This window comes from Penicillium solitum (assembly GCF_028829755.1).
Source record: "Penicillium solitum strain IBT 25940 chromosome Unknown utg000001l_segment0_segment0, whole genome shotgun sequence".
NCBI classification, from domain to species: Eukaryota; Fungi; Ascomycota; class Eurotiomycetes; order Eurotiales; family Aspergillaceae; genus Penicillium; species Penicillium solitum.
In genome coordinates, this window is record NW_027072121.1 from 6291735 (window position 1) to 6310515 (window position 18781).

The 18781-nt window shown below is 49.7% G+C and overlaps 8 protein-coding genes across 8 annotated transcripts; 3 read left to right on the top strand and 5 right to left on the bottom strand.

Moving 5' to 3' along the window:
- Nucleotides 1-408: 408 nt before the first annotated feature.
- N7455_002396 (RNA 5'-triphosphatase domain-containing protein) lies at nt 409-2676 on the bottom strand (the record flags this gene model as incomplete). The annotated part of the gene is made up of 2 exons (XM_040962115.2): nt 409-2168; nt 2220-2676. 2 exons carry the CDS (start codon nt 2674-2676, stop codon nt 409-411), a joined length of 2217 nt encoding a protein of 738 aa, XP_040807429.2.
- Nucleotides 2677-3377: 701 nt separating this feature from the next.
- On the bottom strand, nt 3378-5308 carry ilv3B (putative mitochondrial dihydroxy acid dehydratase; the record flags this gene model as incomplete). The annotated part of the gene is made up of 3 exons (XM_040962125.2): nt 3378-4831; nt 4888-5101; nt 5150-5308. 3 exons carry the CDS (start codon nt 5306-5308, stop codon nt 3378-3380), a joined length of 1827 nt encoding a protein of 608 aa, XP_040807435.2.
- A 438-nt stretch (nt 5309-5746) lies between these two features.
- On the top strand, nt 5747-6421 carry N7455_002398 (anthrone oxygenase family protein; the record flags this gene model as incomplete). Its single annotated transcript, XM_040962113.2, has 2 exons — nt 5747-5807; nt 5859-6421. 2 exons carry the CDS (start codon nt 5747-5749, stop codon nt 6419-6421), a joined length of 624 nt encoding a protein of 207 aa, XP_040807446.2.
- Nucleotides 6422-6680: 259 nt separating this feature from the next.
- Nucleotides 6681-8271, bottom strand: N7455_002399 (pex2/pex10/pex12 family protein; the record flags this gene model as incomplete). The annotated part of the gene is made up of 3 exons (XM_040953260.2): nt 6681-7571; nt 7630-7893; nt 7963-8271. 3 exons carry the CDS (start codon nt 8269-8271, stop codon nt 6681-6683), a joined length of 1464 nt encoding a protein of 487 aa, XP_040816366.2.
- A 729-nt stretch (nt 8272-9000) lies between these two features.
- N7455_002400 (uncharacterized protein) lies at nt 9001-10643 on the top strand (the record flags this gene model as incomplete). The annotated part of the gene is made up of 5 exons (XM_065604272.1): nt 9001-9054; nt 9145-9202; nt 9263-9285; nt 9352-9696; nt 9753-10643. 5 exons carry the CDS (start codon nt 9001-9003, stop codon nt 10641-10643), a joined length of 1371 nt encoding a protein of 456 aa, XP_065462763.1.
- Nucleotides 10644-11096: 453 nt separating this feature from the next.
- On the bottom strand, nt 11097-12808 carry N7455_002401 (acid phosphatase PHOa). The gene is made up of 3 exons (XM_040953389.2): nt 12428-12808; nt 12302-12363; nt 11097-12245 (listed from the first exon to the last, which is right to left on the bottom strand). The coding sequence occupies exons 1-3, from the start codon at nt 12611-12613 to the stop codon at nt 11129-11131; spliced, it is 1365 nt and encodes a 454-aa protein (XP_040816288.2). The 5' UTR covers nt 12614-12808; the 3' UTR covers nt 11097-11128.
- A 1268-nt stretch (nt 12809-14076) lies between these two features.
- On the bottom strand, nt 14077-14490 carry N7455_002402 (uncharacterized protein; the record flags this gene model as incomplete). Its single annotated transcript, XM_040953240.2, has 3 exons — nt 14077-14125; nt 14193-14337; nt 14391-14490. 3 exons carry the CDS (start codon nt 14488-14490, stop codon nt 14077-14079), a joined length of 294 nt encoding a protein of 97 aa, XP_040816254.2.
- A 480-nt stretch (nt 14491-14970) lies between these two features.
- N7455_002403 (putative importin 11) lies at nt 14971-18591 on the top strand (the record flags this gene model as incomplete). The annotated part of the gene is made up of 7 exons (XM_040953201.2): nt 14971-15279; nt 15341-15441; nt 15493-15630; nt 15678-16693; nt 16747-17219; nt 17270-17458; nt 17515-18591. Exons 1-7 carry the CDS (start codon nt 15115-15117, stop codon nt 18589-18591), a joined length of 3159 nt encoding a protein of 1052 aa, XP_040816251.1. The 5' UTR covers nt 14971-15114.
- Nucleotides 18592-18781: the final 190 nt, after the last annotated feature.

Genomic DNA, 18781 nt, shown 5'->3' on the forward strand with positions numbered 1-18781 from the left:
AAGTCGAAGAGTCGCTCAAAATTTCAAGACACACACAACTCTGGGCGGGTTGGGTCTGTGTGCCGTTCGCTTGTCCATTTTGGGTTAGCCGTACCCTAAGCTGGGTCATGTGATGTGGCCCAATTTATGCCTGAAAACCAAGGCTCCACATCAAACCCCTTGGTGCCCGATGTTACAGGCATGAATATAACCTTGGAAAGCATGACCTCAATTATTTTACATAGAGTAATCGGTGATGAATGAAAGATTATTTGAAGAGCTCCCGGAACGATGTCATTTTCTCATGTTCTAATTATACACCAATTAAAATCTATCTCATAGCAGTTGTCATTATTCGTAACTTTGAAACAATTAAAAGCTGTACGCCGTTTCCTACTCCCTTGATCTCAACGCCTGAATGGTTCCCAATTACAGCGTGGGCGCCCTCTTCAGCCCAACACAATACCTCACAAATAGAGTGTCAATGAAATGACCATGTCGGATACCAGGAGGCCGGCACCGGTTGAACTCGTCAATGGCATCTTGCACACCAAAACCAAGATGCTCGATCAAGTAGCAAGCGATCATAAATCCGGTGCGGTTGTAGCCATAGTGGCAGTGAACTCCGACCACTGGACGTGGCAGAAGTCTCTCTTCCTCCGTACGCTGCTCCATCTTCTCATCAATATCCTTTTGAATGCTATTGACCAGAGCGATAAAATCGCGCGTCTCGTCTGGAGTCGGAGGAATCTTGGATATAGTCGGGTGCTTGTAGTAGCGAACCCCACCCTTCTCCAGTTCGGCCGGGTTGTAGACCGGACTTTCATGACTGATGTCTATGACAGCATGGATGCGGCCACGGTACTTTGCCGAGAAAGCCACAGGGTTGTGTTCCTCATCAACCTCGCGCAACATCTTGAGCGCGGCAAATGTGTTGGCAATTCGTTCGGAGACTGGGGCAACCTTCTTCCATTTGGCGAGGTTCTTGACATCCCACTTTCCAGATGTGTTCATGTGCTGCAATTGCCAGCCCAGACCGAGACGCTTATCGACATTTGACGAGAGGAAATCCTGGATAATCCCTGCAAGAGTACGATAGGTCGCCCGGTCGTAGAGCAGTGCATGAGATGCGGGCGCCGGCAAAATTGCCGATTTGACCACTCGCTTCCGCTGGCCAGCCTCCAAATGCTTCTCGGAGATCTGCACACCAAGCACTTTCTCGTTGACGCGATCGCCGACTGGAGTTGAAATCTGGTCGTGGACTCGCGAAGCGTCTGGGATGATGCTGCTATCGCTGGCGTCAATCGTGGTGTGGGCTGAAGTATCACCAAAGAATTTCAAAAGCTTCTGCACCTCCACCGGTTTGGTCACAGCATCCGTCTCTCCCGCGACCAATAGGACCGGCATGCGAATTCCGGCCCAGACCTGTTGACCAGGGAGTCCGCCAGTCGGGTGGCCGTCATTATCATAGGTTGGAAGTGTGCCCCACGCCATGCGTCGCCAAACAGGTGTCCGACTTTGCTTGTTGAAGCGCACTTGGAGGTTTCGCGTTTCCACGTCGGCAGCGACGCCGACCATCCGCATAACACTAGCACTTTGTTCGCCTCCACGTCGGTCCCAGCGACGCCAAAGATCGAAAATTAGACTAGGAACATAGAGTGCTCGGCGAAACTTGGTAGTGTCTTCCGCAGATGGAGGATCGGCTCGAGGGCACACAGCAACAAGGCCGATTATGTGCTCTTTCACCTTTTCGCCAATAGACGACGTCGATGAAGCCAAGAGGGCAGACAAGGAACATCCGAGACTGTGTCCCACCAGAATGACTTCCTGACCAGACTCCCGGTCCCGGTGCTGATCAATGGCCTCAGCCAAAAGTTCGGACAGAGCCTCCACAGTGTATGCATTCCAATCCGTAGGCTCAAACTTGGACAGTCCGCACCCGGGTAAATCAATACCAAAACACGAAGCGACATTAGACAGACTAGTTAAGAGGTGGTGGAATTGTGCAAGTGACCCGCCTAGCCCATGAACAACCACGACCAGTGGGACAGGAGTCGGCTTGGTCGGGAGTCGAGCTAGGTGTGGATGTGGGCTGTAGAAGGTGCGAATGGCGGGATAGGTAGCTACCGAGGTAGTATAGGAGTTGTACGTAGTGAATTTCCTGAGAATGCCCGGGTCGGTTTCGTATGCTGTGTGAGTGTTAATGAAAGCCCCAAGCGAAGGATGAGCTATTCACCCACCATCAGAGCTTTGCTGCTGAGTTTCCGACTGCCATTCTTTCGTCTTGTAGCTGGGGTTGGTTCCATGTCGCAACGATGCGTTGCTATCGTAATCTTCATCTTCATAGTCATCCTCTTCCGAGGAACTCAGAGTCTTCGAAGATTTGGTCGAGGTCTTGCGAGTGGCGGGACGTTGCGCACGAGAGGTTTTTGACCCTGACCGCTTGCGTCTCACCAGCGACGACAACAATCCACATCCAGTCATGGCGACCACACAGGTAGTTAAAAGCACAACCTGACCCCAATTCACATTGCCATTGCGGTAGAGGCCGCGGAAAGAGCCAATGATGGAGGAAAAAGAAGCGTTTTGGGCGGCTGCGCGCACCGAGTGAAAGAATCGCAGGACAGCCGCGACACTTGAGGGTTTATATTGAGACGTGAAAGAGTCGTAGAGGGCGGAGAAAGCGTCGGACCCCATGATTAAGTACCGGAGGGGCGTTCTGGGCGCTTTCAGAGCCCCCCGATAGTGACTTGGCCAAAAATCACGCGACGGCACTCCCGATGCTCTTTGGATGTAGGTGAAATAGCGTTGAGACCAATAAGCGAAGCCAGATCGACAACGTTGAAATGAGTTGTGAGAATAAGAAAAAGTACAAAAATGCACAGAGAGTTCAGCTTCGGCCACTCACAGCCTCGGGAGGGGCGGCGTGGGGGTGAGTCATCGTCATCCATTGGTCCACTCTATTCTTGCCACAAGTTGTGGGAAGGAACTTGCTTGATTATGGTATTTACTATGGAAGGAGAAGTACTTCTTGAAATTTTGATATTCTTTGTACTCTATTTAGGCATGTCTTCCAAGGTTTTAGCATAAAATTAGTCTTCTTTTCTTTTATGTATATCCCTTACTCTCTTCCAAGGTTATTACCCCCTACGCTACGATGTACTATGTATAGTATGGTTCCCAAGATGTCGGTATTGGACTCCATTTCATAGTACCCCCGGGGCCAGCATGGGTGGCTTCTTACTTACTACTGGCCAATTTCAAGCGGGGCCACGAAGATCATATCGGAATCGAATGTTTATCCCTTTTCTAGAACACGGTAGATCATAACATCATTTTAACTGCCTCGAAATATGCGATATACATTTACACTCAGGGGGCAATATCATAATGATTCATTAAAAGAGATCCGTCATGGCTCCCTGTGATGCATCACTGACCAAACGTGCGTACTTGGCCAACACACCACGAGTGATTTGCGGTGAAGGGGGGGTCCACTGACGCCGTCTTTCCTGAAGCTCCTCATCCGAAACATCCATTGAAAGCGAGTTGGTCTCAGCGTCGATGGTGACGACATCTCCATCACGGACCAGCGCAATTGGACCACCCACGGCGGCTTCGGGCACAATGTGGCCGACAATGAAACCGTGGCTGGCACCTGAATACCGTCCGTCAGTAATAAGGGCCACGTTGGTCAATTTGGCTCCCATCAGCGCGGCACTGGCCTTTAGCTGTTCCGGCATTCCGGGCCCACCCTTGGGGCCCTCGTAACGTACGATGATCACGAGGTTTTCGCCGCGCGGGATGCGGCCTTCGTTTAGGGCGTCATTGAGGCGGTGTTCCTTATCAAAGACACGGGCCTTGCCAACAAACCGGAGCCCTTCCTTGCCGGTAATCTTGGCGACGGAACCGCCTGGTGCAAGGTTGCCACGTAAGATCTGCAGGTGGCCGCTCGCCTTGATTGGGTTGTTTAATGGGCGAATCAGATCCTGTCCCTCGGCCAGGGATGGGAATGAGGCGACGTTCTCGGCCAGTGTCTTTCCCGTCACTGTGGGGATATCTCCATCGAGCAGACCAGCTGCGATTAGCAGCTTCTGCACAGATGGGACACCTCCGATTTCATACAGATCGGCCATATAGTACTTGCCACTGGGTGAGAGGTTGGCAATGAAAGGGATCTTGTTGCTGACCCGCTGGATGTCATCCAGCGTCAAATCAACACCAGCCGTCCGAGCCATGGCCAGGAAGTGGAGAACACCATTGGTGCTACCGCCCAGGGCCATAGTCATAACGAGAGCATTTTCAAAGGAGCGCTTAGTAAGTAGGTCCCGTGGCCGAATGTTCTTCTCCAGGCAAACCTTGATAGAATCCGCAGCACGAACACACTCGCGCATCTTGGATGGCGATTCAGCAGGCGTGGACGATGAGCCGGGTAGTGACAGACCCATTGACTCAATGGCAGTGGCCATGGTGTTCGCCGTGAACATACCACCGCAGGCGCCGGCGCCAGGGCAAGCATGCCGTTCCAAGTCATCCATGATCTCATCCTGAGACTTGGTCTGGTCGCCGCCATCGTCGGGCTGGCGCAGAGTACCGTAGGCGTAGGCACCCGCAGCCTCAAAGCATGTTGAGACATTGATGGGTTTCCGCAAGTGCTCGGAGTAGCCGATTCCAATTGTTCCACCGTAGATCATGATTGAGGGGCGGTTATGGCGAGCCATACCCATTACGACACCGGGCATGTTCTTGTCGCAGCCTGGGATAGCAATGCAGGCATCGTGGTATTGGGCACATGTTACAGTCTCGATACTATCGGCAATGACCTCTCGGGTCTGAAGAGAGAATCTCATTCCTAGTGGGGGTTAGCTATCTCTTTTCCTAACGGTGAGAATTGACGGTCAAACCAACCTTCACTGCCCATGGTGATCGCATCCGAAACACCAATCGTGTTGTACTGCCACCCCAGCATTCCTTGTTCCAGAACTGACTTCTTGACAGTTTTGGCCAAATCCATCAAGTGCATGTTGCATGGGTTCCCTTCCCACCATACTGAGGCAATACCGACATGTGGGCTCTTGGCCATCGCTTCCTTATCTGGGACACCGGCGGCATAGAGCATAGCCTACAGCGATCAGTAATGGACCCTATTATATTCTCATTGCCCACTTACCCGTGCGCCGGGGAAATCATGGCCTCTAGTGATAGTGTGGGAGTGACGATTGAGTGCGGGGGAGCCATCCGGATGCTTTGCATCTGTGGGCAAAGAAGGGAAGTTGATGTATTTGGCCTCACTGAGAGTGCTCGGCACGGTTGACTTTGAGGGATCCATGATGATATGTGAGATGAAACAAAACAAACCAAAAAAGAATTGTCGAGGCAATTGACCAAAATTATAGCCCACACAACCTCGGGAGCTCAACTTCGCAGGGATGTCCGACCCCAGGACCCCACGTTCATTGTCCAGTCAGAGGCGGCCGATTTATGAGCAGATCGGAGTTGGGCCTAGTCTCCGATCTACGTATAAAGTTGTATACATATGCGCATTATGAGTCTATATATCAATAGTTGAAGTTGGAGTTTACTATATTTGTATAGTTATGTACTTTATTTACAATGTAATGCAAACAAGGGAGAGAGAGAGTCATCGCATCATCCACGGCACCGACGTCATACATATGCTATAAAAGCAACATTAGCACCCTGAGCTCTATTTCGTTGCAATTATTTCATTGAAATCCTTTCTGTATACCAGATTAGCCATATAATAATGGCCACCGACGTGAGAATCGCCCAGGCAATAGGGACGCTTGGCTGTGCAGTGGCAGCAAGTGAGTAGCACCACCTACGCAACAGATGACCAGACGCTCACAGTATACAAGGCGGCATTGCTACATTGTCAATAATGAGCATTCCAAATATCATCCTTCCAGCCCGTCTTTCACCCAGCGCGACACTGCCATTTCAAGATACACCAGGAACCCCGACTGCCCACCTGACCCACCAGTGGCTCGATCTGTATGATCGTGGCAGCAAGATTTTCCCCGGTATATCCGCAGTATCTTCACTCGCAAACCTTTATGCGCTCTGGGCATTGCGGGACTCCCCTACCCCTGCCCCGGATATCTTTGGGTCCAGCTGGTCCACATGCTATCTGCTTGCTGTCGGGGTTACGATAAGCATTGCACCTTTTACGGTCACGGTCATGAAGAAGACAAATGCCAAACTGAAGGCTCATGCAAAGCGCGATGATGCGGCCGGTGCTGAGGGTACTGAGGGCATGGTAGTTAGTCCGGAGGAGAAGGCCAAGCGGGCTAGGGATGATAGCGAGGTGGTTGAACTTTTGCAGCATTGGTCGCAGTTGAATTTGATCAGGGCTGCATTCCCACTTGTTGGGGCTGGCATTGGGTTTTATGCTGCTGTCTCCAGCTGGATAATTCCTTAAACGGGAATGCCAGAAGTGTGGTGGTTTGAATTTCTGCTGTTCGTGTTAAATTACATATGTAGGTAGTCCCTTGTATGGTTATGTGAAAGGAAACTCCAATGTTCAAGTATGGGTATCGTCAAATTTCTATTGGGCTTGCATGTTGTGTATGTACTGCAGCTACCCAAGTAATTGTATATTTATAAACATGTCGGAGAAGAGAAAGCCAGTACATAACCCCGAGAACATTCACAGTGAGACGTGTGCCTTAGGGTTACTGTCATGTTGAAGTAGGATTTAGGTCCTCATCCTCGTTCGTACCTCTTGCGCCATTGTCCTCTTTAGACTCTTTCTCGATGGTGGACCATTGCTCTGAATGTTGCAGTGCTTCATCAGCGCTGATCTCCTGCAATGGGCTGGATTTGTCCAATGAGTCTGCTTGGTGAAGATCTGTCCCGCGGCTCTCGCCATCCGGTTCTCTGTCAATGGCAAAGCCAACAATCTTCCCAGTCCCAGGCTGCGACCGCGCCTCTTCTAGCACATCGCCATTCCAAGGCTGGCACTTCTTAACAATTTCACCACACCGGAGACAAGGCCATCCCTGGCCTTCTTCTGCTTCGACTTTCTGCACAATACAAACGAAGCAATAGATACAGCCGCAAGGGACGGTCTCGTATGGATTTGTGATATCGGTTTGTGCCGATCCTACAATACCCCCTGACGCAGAGGCCGCCATGGCATCGCTTTCTGTTGTTGTGGTGGGGTTCTGATCGCGGTAGCAGATAGCACAGGTTCGCTCTGGGAGGAAGGCCAGCTCTCCTTGTTTTTCGGAAACTTCATCGTCATCCCCGCTTGACCGGACAGAATTGACCATCTTATGCCAGGCACGGCCAATCCATCGACGCCAGCGACCAATTCCAACAAGAGGAAGGAGGAAAAGCAGGAATTCGGTAAACGCATGCCAAACTAGTTGACGGTTTAAATATTCAAAGGATACTTCCCGGCTAGCCTGTGCAGACGGCGGAGTAAGGCGGATGCGAAGGATGCGATCGACTAAGGTACGGTATCGGCCATTGACTAGGAACACCAGGAAAGAGACGAAGGCGGCAATCGAGTGCGATGTCGACAGCATGTCCGTGAGTCGCGACAGCATTCGAATGTCCTGTGATGGCTTTGTAGTATCTGTTAGTAAAACATCGCCAACAGAGAGCAATATGTTGGCAACTAACCTCATCATAGCCACCTTCTTGTCCCACCAACCAGCTCTCCCACTTGTCCCAAGCATATCGCCCTCCAACCGTCAATAAGCCATAAACACTCTTCTGCCATTTTGTCGGAGAAGAGTAAACGGGTCCTTTGCTTCGACTATCGGTGTATTTGAGGCCTTGTAGCGCCGCACCATATGATGCATTGTGATCCCATATTGATAGTTTGAAGAGTATAGCCCGTAACGCGAACAGAATCTCATGTGACCAATCTTCGCGCATTTGAGGCTATTATCCTTGTCAGCTACTCGTTATCACGACACTTCAGAGATTCATTCGCCAATCATTCAGACGTACCCCGAAGTATTTGAGGGCATCCCCGACCTGGCCCTTCATCAGACCAAGCAGCTCCTCATCTAACAATTCAGCATCCACCTGGCCCACTCGAAATGCGGGGCGCGTGCCATCCCGACCCTTGATGGAATTCCATATCCGCCACCCCGAGCTGGGCAATCGATTCAATGGATATGGCAGACGCTGGACGGTGGCCGGGTTGATCGGAGAGGCCCGCTGCTGTGCTGCATGGCGGGCGCGCGCTTCAGCCTCACGCTGGCGACGACGTTCAAGAACCCGTTCTTGTGCGGCGGCGAAGTTTGTTGAGCTCATCGCGAAATCATGACGTGTTTGTAGAGGATGGGAGGGAACGAGTTGGGGATTCGTGAGAACACGGGGAAACGGGTCCCGGAGTTGCTCATTGACCGCGCTCGGTTCCCCAGACGGAAGAGCCGAGGTATCTCACGTGACTTTATCTTTTCCAACATTGAATGCTCTTTTGGAAATTGTGCGTAGTGAAGAAGTTTCTAAATTCTTAATGACGCAAGCAGGATTCTAATTTGTACCTGCCTAGGTACAACGCTGTATTGGAAAGCGATGTGGTGGGCTCAGAAGGCCCTCGGAGATACCCTCATGCATATCAACCCCAGTCGCGGAATTTGATCGAGGCATCTATGACTAAAAGCTTATCATTGACTCAAATAAGCGATGAGATGCTCATGTCACTAGACCCGTTACTGACCAGGTGGAATCGGAACACATATCTGGGCAGCCGACATAAGCCATTTCAATTGATCCATGCAAGTCAGCTTTGTACATGATTCCAACCGGTATTGCCCAATAAAACCCGTGACAGCTATGTCGGAGAGGTCCTTGGCTTTTGGACTAAGGGCTAATGATTGGGTTTGAAATGACAGCCCTAATTGAAAGCTTGAAGTGTGCCCAGGTGATGGATCTACTGGCATGTTTATAAATCAAACTATCGCCCAGTGCCGAATTGGCCTCCTGGCTAATCTTTCCTTTTGCTTAGTTTATTATTGTCAAATCTGTTAGTCTTCCAATATGGAGTCTATACTGAATGAGTCTATTGAGACTCGGTTGTTAATTAACGGCGAGGTAGGAATCAACCACGTTTATATCCCTAGCACTGCTATCTGTATACCAACCATGCTTTTTTATACTAATTCTTTTTAGTTTCGAGCATAGTCTAGTAGCAAAACATTCAAAGTGGTATATCCATACACCAAACAGGTCGTTGCGCAAGGTGTGTCCCCCTCTCCACAAAAAAATAAGCATACTGCTAACACCTACTCTGGTACCAAAGTCCAGGAAGCCGACATACAAGACGTAGAGGATGCCGTTGCTGCTGCCGACGCAGCTTTCCCCGCCTGACGAGATTTGGGCACTGACAAGCGCGGCATATACCTGCGCAAACTAGCGCAGCTCATCTTGGAATCTAACAACGAGCTGGCGAAGCTGGAAACACTCTCCACTGGGCGGCCAATCTCGCAGTTCTTCGACGCTAGTGCAGCAGCCGATTCATTTGCGTACTACGCCGGTGGCGGTTGGACCGCGCAGGGGACGGCCAGCCTCAATACACCGGACCACCTAAACCTGACTGTCAAGCAGCCATATGGCGTGGTAGCACTTATCATCCCATGGAACTTCCCGCTTGTGATGCTTGCTGGGAAGCTGGCGCCGGCGCCGGCGGCAGGCAATGCAGTTGTATTGAAGAGCAGTGAGAAGGCGCCGTTGACGGTTTGTGCAATATATATTGCGTGTTACTTAACCATGCCAGCTGACGCTCGACATAGTCTCTCTATGTGGCCAAGCTAATTGAGAAAGCGGGCTTCCCACCCGGAGTTGTCAACATCATCTCTGGGTTCGGCAACCATACCGGGGCTGCACTGGCATCACACATGACTGTCCGCTGTATCAGCTTCACTGGCTCTACGGCAACGGGCCAGAAGATCCAGGCGGCAACCGCAGAGTCAAACATGAAGCAGGTGCACATGGAGCTGGGCGGGAAGTCACCGGCGATTATCTTTGAAGACGCGGATTTGGAGACAGCCGTTGCACAGGCACAGTTCAGTATTCAGTTTAATAGTGGACAGGTGTGCTCAGCAAACTCACGGATCTACGTGCACGAGTCAGTGGCCAAACAATTCGTTAAATTATTCTGTGAGAAGTTTGCTGCTGTCCAGGTGGGTGATCCACTCGATCCTAGTACCACGCATGGTCCGCAGATTGATCTGCTGCAGTATAACCGGATCAAGGACTACCTTGATATTGGGGAGAAGGATGGGACACTCAGTCTGGGTGGTGATGCAAATAACGGGTTCTTTGTGCGGCCGACTATCTTCGAGGGCGTTGACGAGGACTCACGGCTGATGCAAGAGGAAGTATTTGGTCCGGTTGTTGTGATCAATACCTTTTCCACCGAGACTGAAGCGATTGAGAAGGCGAACAATTCGGAGTTTGGCCTGCATGCTGCTGTCTTTACCAAGGATATTGATCGTGCCGTTCGTTCGGCTAAGGCTCTGGATGCGGGCACTGTTGGGGAGAACTGCACTAGCCCGACGAATGCCAAGGACACTGGATTTGGTGGGTTCAAGATGAGTGGGAATGGCCGGGAGGGGCTACTATATAGTCTTGACAGTTTTCTTGAGACTAAGAGTATCTTGATCAAGACAGCACGTCTATGATAGACAACTGGTTTAATCGAAGGCATGGCTGGTAAATGATATGTGATTTTCGGGTTATATGAATTGAGTACAATGAAAGCATACAGGAGTACCTGGCTCTTGGGCCCTTTTCATTTCCGCCTTTTCTTTTTGCGATATACTTCACATATTCAGCCTTCATGTCAGAGTATTGACATGCCCAAGATCATCATACGTTCCTAGGTCCAATGAATCGGCCGATACAAATGCTACATTAACATTACTTCTAGCACTCTTTTAATGAGAACAGCAATGTCAGAATGGTAACGCATTTGATTTCATAGCTAAAAATTAAGATATTGACCTCCAGGTAGAGCTTTCTGTTCGCGTTTTACATCTCCGAAATTTGGAGAAAACATTCCTTCATAATCAATCGGTACCGCATTCGCAAGTTTCCGGATGATAAAGTGTTATAAAATCACAGCCACCCCTGGCCGGCTAGTAAAAATGGATGAAGAACAGTTTAATCAGAAGGAGTAGACAGCGATGGCCAACAGGGCTCCGAGCACGACAGTAGTAAGAGGAGCCGTGGCAGAAACACCAGCGCTATCTTGGCTAGAGCTCGACGTTGTAGAGTTGGTCTTGCTGCTTGTGGTCTCGTTCGAGCGCTTGGCGGTGACCTTGTTGTTGTAGTGAGTCTTGGCATCCCAGGGGTACGGCTTGGTGTCGTATGTGGTGTTCAGGTGTCCGTAGGTTTTCTTGACGGCATCCAGGATACCGTGACCAGCGGAACACTTCTCATTGCTGTCGGTGATGGGAATCGGCCACTCAGCACTGAAGGTGGAGGTATTGCCAACGGTTGGGTCACCAATCGACAGGGGACCGGGGTAGGTCTGGTTAAGCGTGAGGTAGGTCTTGTCGACCTCGTAGTTGACGTAACCAGTCTTGTTGGCGACAATCTGCAACAGGTTGGCACCGCAATCCCAGCGACCCAGGGAAGGAAGACCCCAGTTGGCGGAGACACTGGCAATGGTGGAGTAGTGAGTGTAGAAGGTATCGTCCTTGGTACCCTTGAGGTGTTTAGGAACGGCACCACCAACGAGGACGCTGAAGATACGGTTGTCGTTGGTGTAAGTCTTGTCCTCATCGAAGGTCAGAAGGAGGAGAGTGTTGTTGTAGAAGTACTCGTTCTCGAGCAACTTGGCCACCCAAGGACGCTCCCACTTAGCAGCAAAAGTGATGTTGGTGTCATGCGCATCGTTGGTCATGTTGGGAGTGATGAAAGCCCACTGAGGAAGCTTCTTGTCCTGGATATCATTTTCAAAGTCATCAAAGCTCTTGATGTGACGTGCACGGCTGCTGTTGGACACAACGGAGTCATAAAGCACCAATGGGTTGTGCTTGCGAACGTAATCATTGTCACCAGTTTCCTGGTTAGAATAGTTGTAGCCCTGGAAACCGGCATATGGAATGTGCTCTTGGTATTCAGCCCACGAGACCCCCTTGGTGTCAAGCAGATCAGCAATGGTGGAAACGTTCCCAGGGACCTGATTGAAGTCATCGTTATCCATTCCGAACGTGTCACCGCCAGCGGCAGCGCAGTAGTTGGGCTCAGAAGGATGAGTGACAGCATAGAAGTTGGTCCTAAAGAGCATCAGAATTGGTTCTCTCACTCATAGCCCAAGTCATTGGAAACCTACAGCAGAATACCCTCAGAAGCAAGCCACTGCATGTTGGCATCAGAGGCGGCATCATCATAGTTCTATGAACCCGTTAGTCATGGTGTCTCAGAGACTGCAGGAATGTTCTAGGAGTTCGGCGCGTACAATGTTCTCAAGCCAGACTTGATAAAACCGATCAAAAGCCAAGCCCTTGACATCGGAGGTGGTAACCTCCGGCTTGGTAGTTGCGGCAGCCGCGTGAATGTCCGCGACAGCGGGCTCGGAAGTGGTAGCTGTCTGAGCGGTTGCCAGAGCAGCCGATCCCATCAAGACAGCAATAACAGCCTTCATTTTGATGGATCTCGCAGATAATCAATGAAAGATTGATATAGCTGATGAGATGAGGATAAGACAAAATGAGGAGGATGAGGATGGTGAGAGAAAGAAAGAACAAAAGATCGTCTAGAGAGGAATGCCAGAATATGTATGGAAGTTTCGAAGCTAAGGGGTCACCACACGTGCATCTTCCATCGGAGATAACTCAAGACGGAGGTATACCTGACAGGTACATGAGGTACTATGTCCTTAGCAGCTTTTTTTTAAGTCTCAAATAGGTACTTCGTACTCCGTACCTGATGTTGAGTTGAAGTTTAGGGACGTAGGTAGAGAGCATTGGTTGTATGATGCGGGCACATGGACCGATGGAGTCCTCTGATTGGTTGAAAATCACAACAAGTTCAAAGTGAGGGGCCCACCAATCTTGGAAGGCGAATGCTTAGCCGATTAGTGAATCCATCCATGGCAACGGCCTCGGGGTCCGGGGTCCGGCCTTCCCGATGTCCTTCCTCTTCTTTTACAGCGGCTTTCGACGGTAAAAAGTAGTATGTGTTCTGTACCTGTACCGACGCACATAGAGTACATAGATAGTAATCTATCCATAGATGTACTCATGCACCTGAATTCTTGTAGTTTCCATTAGTGAGACAGAGCCAACCGGAGTGGGGACTCATAGGGCGCTAGCGTGTCCAGGTGGTGAATTTCTTGAGATAAGCTGACTCGGATGCTTAGCCCAACGCTTAGTGAGTGGGGAACCCCCGGGGATGCCCAGGCAAATCACTGAGCTGTACCTGGGGGCGTGCTAAGTTTCAACCAGTGATCAAAATGTATTAACAATACGTATGTAGGTGGGCACTAAAAAGGAACCTTGGAAATGGACCCAGGAGTGGCAGAGGCATTTTTTTATGTAGGTGCATGTAACTAGTTAGCAGGTAACTACAACATACTCCGTGCACATGTATGTATTCATAGTTATGTAGGTTTACTCTAAGGGCATAGTTATAGGGCTGGGTGAAATATTAGGATATACCTTGGAATTGCCTACTAGGGCAGTTTCTCACCTGAGTAGTTGTCGGGGAGTACAAGTCAAGCCAGCGATTGGGTCATAAAATCAGAATTCCAGAGCAATTAATTTGAATGAAAATTCTCTGTGATCCTATAAAGTTCACGAAAGACAATCACGTGGGATCGCAAAGCTTCTAGGGTTGCTGTTACACGTGGGGTCCGAAATGTTATCCATTGTCCTAGTCGGGAAGGTAACATTAGCGAGGCTCATTACTATGCACCATCATAGGTCGAGTCTTGACCTCGGGAACAATATACCATTAAACGATGAAAATTCCAATTTTTCATTATCATACAGATTATCAGGTATCATTTGTAGTATATATTTTGGCCGGGCAATTCTGCGATGGTTCATATTCTGAAGGTTCGGAGTATCCTGGTCACCACCACGGTTCTCGGTCTAGATCTTCACATCAGTCTCTCGGGCCGCCAGGACCTTCGAACTGATTTGCCCTAGCGAGTCTAGAAGTGATGGAATGTTAACAATGTGAACGATTGAGAGCCCATAGAGAAGCGGCGTGTAGCTTACCTGTTACGGTCATCACGAACACCACCCTCTTCATCGAGAATCACGCGATGGTCGCTGCCAGAGGCAGTCGAGTCAGAGCCGTACTTCACACTTGTGGGCTGAGAGAATCGCTGGTCGACCATCTCGTCAACACTAGACTCGATAGCTTGAAAGATTATTAGATAAATGGCACAGATTAAGACCGGCTTCTCCACGTACTTGAGTCACTCTTTCTACTGCGGCCTTGCTTGGCCTGGTGGGAATTAAGGTCTCTCTCGGCATTGAAGTCTACATGCTTCAATTCTTCGGTTGTAGGCATGTTGCAGTATATGTAGATATATTGATGTTTGGGTGTTTAAGATGATTGAGCCTAGAGATTGCCATCTACGTTGAACTGACTTGCACTTTATATATATATACATCGCCCCATCCACATCATACCTACTTCACCTCAGATTAGGAATTGTAGTTGCATCATGCTACATCATAGGTATGTCACGAGTGGAGGAAAATGCATAGCATTGTAGGTGAATTGAAAGATTTTTGCTCGAAAACAACGTTGGAAGTTGCTGATCACGGTATGATAACACCCTGAGCAAGCTGGATGAGGCTGGACTTCCCGAGGTCATTGTCTCCACTGAGGGGAAACATCAGCCCTAGCAGCATATCTGAATCGGGATAGAGGTTAGGGTCCAGCCCTAGGGTTCGGCGGGACCGGAGTATGGCTTTTCCGGAGGCGGGGAGTTTATGCTGGATAGGGAGCTCCGACGAGACATGGCAGTTTTTAGATCAATTAACATCTTGGAACTCACGCAGAGTTCCTTTTTCATGAATGTCTAGTGATTCAGGTCACTCCAGTGAAAGTCTGATCTGGTGCTTGTTTTAACAGAACTACAAGCTTTGCAGGTCTTCTTTCACGCGTCGATCAACACCGCTATTCGCCATGGCATTCGCCATCGAAGCACAGGGCGAGACCAACCCACTCAGCCCCCAAAATGTGCTCAATACGCTAGTACTTGCGGCAAGCTCGTCTCAGCAGCAAGTTCGGACGGGCACTGAACAGCTTCAGAACTGGGAGAAACAGGGCATGTACTACTCTTTTCTACAGGTATCGGTTGACAGTCTTGGTTGTTGTTGCTTCACTTAATAACAAATCTTGCAACATATAGGAAGTATTTCTTGATCACTCCGTACCCAATGAAGTTCGCTACCTTGCCATCATCCAACTGAAGAATGGCATCGATAAATACTGGCGCAAGACAGCACCAAAGTATGTTATTGGAATATTGTCAAGATGAGGGCATGCTGACACCTATGAAAGTGCAATCAAAGCGGAAGAAAAGGAACATATAAAGACCCGGGCTCTTGAGGCAGGAATCGTTGAGCCTGCGCCGCTGCTGGCTCTCCATAACTCGTTGATGATTGCCAAAATCATGCGATTTGAGTTTCCTCATGACTGGTATGGCAACATTCAGCTATTGGTCTTCTCATTCTAATTTCAGTCAGGCCCGATGCCATTTCGTACATCATCTCCTCGCTCCGATCCTCCGTCCAACCTGGAGCAAATCCGCTCCAACTTCCCCGAACTCTCCTCATATTGCTACAAATAATCAAGGAATTATCTACGGCACGAATTCAACGAACGCGACACAATCTTCAATCTGCATCGCCTGAGATATTCCAGTTACTGGGAGGGATCTATGTTGACAAAATCAACCAATGGGGGACGATACTGGAGCAGGGTGGTGCTGGCGAGGGGGAGTTGCTGCAGACGCTCGAATTGAGCTTGGTGTCTCTTAAGGTCCTACGGCGCCTGATCATTGCTGGCTTTGAACACCCGAGTCGCAGCCAAGAAGTACAGGGCTTTTGGGAGCTGACCCATTCGCACTTCAGTAAATTCCATTCTCTTGTGGATGGGTCTACCAATCTACCCGAACCAATTCATCGGGCCATCGAGAAGCATTTGCTGCAGATGTCGAAGTTGCATGTTGAAATGGCCAAAACACACCCGGCATCTTTCGCGTTGCTGCCGGATAGTATCTCGCTTGTCAAGTCGTATTGGTCATTAGTCGTCAAACTCGGCGAGAAGTATGACAGCCTTGGTGCTGGGGGTGAAGATGAAGGGAAGTCCTTGACTGAGAAGACTGGTCTCCGGGCTCTGCTCTTGATTCGTGCATGTGCAAAAATGGCGTTCAACCCTGCCCAGACTTTCAAATACCAGACACCGGAAGACAAGGAGGAGCGGAAACAATCTGTTCAGCTCGTCAAAACGCAACTCTTTACTGAAGAATTTGTGATCAATGTCATGGAGCTACTCGTTACACAGTTCTTCAGGTTCCGCAATATCGATTTCCAAGATTGGGAAGAAGAACCGGAGGACTGGGAGAAGCGAGAGGAAGAGAATGCTGATGCTTGGGAGTTCTCAATCCGTTCATGCTCGGAAAAACTTTTCCTTGATCTAGTGATTCACTTCAAGGATTTACTGATTCCACGTTTGCTGACCGTATTCTATACTTTCGCGAGTAAGTTATCGATGAGCTATATACCGTGTGCGTGACTAACATTTATATCCTAGGCACCGACAACCACAATGTGCTGTTGAAAGACTCGCTGTATTCTGCCATCGGGTTGGCGGCTGCCAGTCTTGAACATCATCTGGACTTCAACGCATTCTTGGAACATACCATGGTCGCTGAAGTTCAGTCTCAGGAACCAGAGTATAAGCTTCTGAGGAGAAGAATCGCGCTCGTGCTTGGTCAATGGGTCCCGGTTAAGGCAGGCGACCTGAACATGAACGCAATTTATCAAATCTTCCAGCATTTGCTCGGCAAGCATGATCCTTTGAACGACCTGGTCGTCCGCATCACCGCCGGTCGACAACTCCGGAGTATACTGGACTCATACGAATTCTCAGCGGAAGCATTCATGTCATTTGCGCCTACCATTTTGGAGAGTCTCATGTCTCTCGTTCAAGAAGTCGAATCCTCGGATACGAAGATGGGGCTTTTGGAGACAGTTCGCATGGTGGTGGTCAAGATGGAAGAGCACGTAAGTTGTTGCCTCGTTTTCGCCGGCGGCTCCGTAACTCACAATATTAGATCACCCCCTTCTCCGACCGAATTATTTCTTTACTCCCACCGTTGTGGGAAAGCTCTGGCGAAGAACATTTGATGAAACAAGCTATCTTGACTTTGCTGTCATCCCTGATTCAATCGCTAGCGCAGGAGTCTGTGAGGTATCACTCTCTTATTCTTCCACTGATCGAAAGCTCAGTAGAACCTGGCTCGGTAAGTCCCGTGTGAATCATGTTGCATATGTCAGTTTAGTCTAACCTTTTGTCAAGGAAACCATTGTTTACCTTCTAGATGAGGCGTTGGATCTATGGCATGCCATCATCCAGGCTACGCCATCTCCTGCCTCACCGGAGATCATATCACTTCTCCCGTCTTTGTTCCCCATTCTCGAAGGAGCAACCGATAGCACTCCGCAGGCCATTCATATCCTCGAATCTTATGTGTTCCTGGCGCCGCAGGAGATTCTCAGTGACCGGTTCCGCTTCCAACTCCTAGTGATCCTTGAATCACTACTCAAATCCACAACCTCGCAACGTCTCGGTGTGATACCTCGCCTTGTTGATTTGATGCTTCGCGGCGCTGAGACTGTTGACGGCGGTAGCGAAGCAACCTATGCCGTCATTTCCCAATCCCTTCTGGACAGCTCATTCCTTGCCTCCCTGCTAGAAGGCCTTTACTCTGCCCACGAAGCTAGTCAAACGTCTGGCCCAAAGAGAAAGTCAACACCTGTGGTCGGTGTCGTCGAAAGCGATTACTACTCTGTGCTAGCGCGCCTTGCGCTAGCCAGCCCTACCATTCTAGCCTCATCAGTCGCCGCCGCGACCAACTCATCCGAAGAACAATCTCTGACCTGGATCTTGACCGAATGGTTTTTGCACTACGACAACATTGGCAGCATTAACCAAAAGAAACTCCATGTACTTGCCCTCACCCAATTCTTGGCCCTACAAGGACCCCCACTCGATCCGTCTTTACCCCCTCCACCCCCTGCTTACATCCTTTCTCACCTGCAATCATACTTGAGCGTATGGACCGATATCATCACCGAGTTAGCAGACGGTGGTACTGACCCCAATGCCGATTATTTGGTGTGCTGGAATGCACCAGCCGGGTCGGCAACCGCGATGCCAGAAAGCACCCAAGAGATCGAATCGCCTGAGATCATTCGTCGCCGTGACTGGCAGTCTGGGGATGCAATCCATCGCTTCATGATCCGAGACTTCGTGCGTCATCGTCTACAAGAGGTTATTGCTGGCTGTGGTGGGGCGGAGCGGTTCCAGGATGAGTGGCTAGTCAACGTTGACACCGAAGTTGTTTCGGCGTTTGGCGCACTTGGGTTGCTCTGAATCAAGGAAGAAGACCTTGCCCACTTTGATATCAGTGGCACACTTTTCCATTTGCATTGCCACCATTACATTGTACATGCTTGTTACAGCCTCATATTGTTCTATTTGCATGACCACTGGGTCCATACCTGTTCGACTTTTAGCATTATCAGAATCCCAGCTACATATCCCAATTCATAAGATATTTTTT

What these genes read in the sequence shown, in the direction of transcription:
- N7455_002401 (XM_040953389.2), bottom strand. Translation starts at nt 12,613, where the DNA reads ATGAAGGCTGTTATTGCTGTCTTGATGGGATCGGCTGCTCTGGCAACC. An exon ending in AAGTCTGGCTTGAGAACATT is followed by an intron (nt 12,364 to 12,427) that starts GTACGCGCCGAA and finishes ACGGGTTCATAG; the next exon opens with AACTATGATGATGCCGCCTC. An exon ending in GCTTCTGAGGGTATTCTGCT is followed by an intron (nt 12,246 to 12,301) that starts GTAGGTTTCCAA and finishes GATGCTCTTTAG; the next exon opens with GACCAACTTCTATGCTGTCA.